This window comes from Triticum urartu, chromosome 2A, assembly GCF_056163025.1.
Source record: "Triticum urartu cultivar PI428250 chromosome 2A, HENAU_Tu73, whole genome shotgun sequence".
Taxonomy (NCBI): domain Eukaryota; kingdom Viridiplantae; phylum Streptophyta; class Magnoliopsida; order Poales; family Poaceae; genus Triticum; species Triticum urartu.
This window is the reverse complement of record NC_141874.1, coordinates 85,575,182-85,577,085: the sequence shown is the minus strand read 5'-3', so window position 1 is coordinate 85,577,085 and position 1,904 is coordinate 85,575,182. Positions and strand designations below refer to the sequence as shown.

The following is a 1,904-nucleotide window of genomic DNA, read 5'->3' as shown; positions in this document are numbered from 1 at the left end:
ATCAGAGACCCTTGAATTTTGTTCATCATATTTTACAAGTGTCAACATTGCATATCTTGTGACCCTCTTGACAATACAATACATTACAATCTTCCAGGATTAATATTGGTTACATAGGTTGTTAAGTACCAGGTGAACTTGTATGTGCCAATTTTCAGGAGTTAAACTTACCCTCAGGGGTTGGTTTATATAAGCCGGAAAAGCAGCTGTAATCATCACAGGGCAATGCAAGGTATTTTTGCAAAGGACATAACAGATTCATACAAACTACAAAGAGAATAGTGGCAGCGGCTTATGCAAGTATTAAGGGCCATAAGCATGCGCAAAGGCATAGCAAAACTCAAGGTATCTTTTACTTTGTTACAAGACTCCCCGAGTCTGAATGATGCGGCATTGTTTTCTACAATGACATAAGCAGGTGGCGCCTGACAAGCTACTCTTGGGGTTAATTTGAAGCCTCCGGGTTATCCTTCTCCGTCTCTCCGTCTCTCCGCCGGCTTCTTTGTCCTGGAAGGATGATGAGGCCCAGTCAATGCCACTCAAGGCCTCAAACTCAGCTTCATCATCTATTAAACCGGTTGGGTCGACTTCAGGAGCAAAGGTGTGCTTACGGGTTGGAGGGATCAAGCTGACATCGTCATAATGCGGCGTGGGGATCCTCCGATTCTCCTTGTCATAACCCGGCTGACACTTGGTGAGGTCAGTATCGTTCCCAATAAGAGTAGCCACCGGACGTATATCCTTCACACAGGCGGTGAAATCCTTATCATTAAACACGGTGCCATCTTCCTTTAAACTTGGATAGCCAAGAGCAATATCAGCGGGGTCTAGTTCTGGAAGCCACGCCTTGTCCCGGCTCAATGCGGCTATAGCTCCAGCTCTTGCAGATGCTCGTCTTAACTCTTGGATTCGCTGAGGTAGCACAGCAAGCCGTTTCAGCACATCTTGCAGGAGATAGGGAACATCATTTGATAAAGCCACAATGGCCAGAGCACGTTGTGACCCGGTGTAGAGTTGTTCCACCAGAGTATAAACCGCCTTCAGCTTGATCACCATGTTCTGCTTGAGATTTGTGCTCCTGGGGCCTGCGTTATTAAGCATAAGGTGAGTCAGAGGAGACAACTGAAATGGTCATTCAAGGAGTTTTGCAGTGTTTAAGGTTTGAGTAAGTCACTCACCAAAGATTGCTGAGACCATTCGAGATATCTGGCGCTTTAAGTCAGACAGTTCGGCCATTGCTTCCGCAAGCGATGCCTCTGCTGTCTCGGCCCGGGTCACCAGTGCGGCCTTTTTGTCAGCCCAAATTTTCTTCTCCGATTCAAAATTTGGCTTCAGCTTCTCTTGTTCAGAGACGCTGAATTCAAATTTGGAGTTGGCCTTTTCAATTTCACTTTCCTGGGCTGCCAGGCGATTCTTCAAGTCAGCAATCTCCGATTCAAATTTACTTATGGTGGCCTGCATTGCACCGGATAGTAGTTAAAATTACGGTAAATAATATTAAGTCCCAAGCAATTTGCAAGCAAAGATACTTGACACTTGGGGGCTAATGTATACCGAAGCTTTCTAAATTATTAAGCCGGTCCTGGATATTAAGTCCCAAATACCTTGCAAGCAAAGATTTTTGGCACTTGGGGGCTAATGTATATCGCAAGTTAAAGGTATTGTGTTACATCTGGTTCAAATATTTTTTCTTTAAGCCGGGCAAGCAGGTCTAACAATTTTTCTAAGTCTACATCATATTTATTCATAAGCAATAGACTTGGGGGCTGGTACAGCAAGTGTGATTGAAAGTAAGCTAGCATAAGTCATACCTCAGATTTTTGCTGTATCTGCTTCACCATGTCAATTTCCAGGTCACGGCTGCTTTGTACTTGATTGATATAGCCGGGGACAATCTCTCCAAT

General features: G+C 44.5%; 1 protein-coding gene across 1 annotated transcript; it reads right to left on the bottom strand.

Annotated features, from left to right (window-relative positions):
• Positions 1-360: 360 nt before the first annotated feature.
• Positions 361-1,197, bottom strand: LOC147983961 (uncharacterized). The gene is made up of 2 exons (XM_087540927.1): positions 1,179-1,197; positions 361-1,085 (listed from the first exon to the last, which is right to left on the bottom strand). Exons 1-2 carry the CDS (start codon positions 1,195-1,197, stop codon positions 361-363), a joined length of 744 nt encoding a protein of 247 aa, XP_087397053.1.
• Positions 1,198-1,904: the final 707 nt, after the last annotated feature.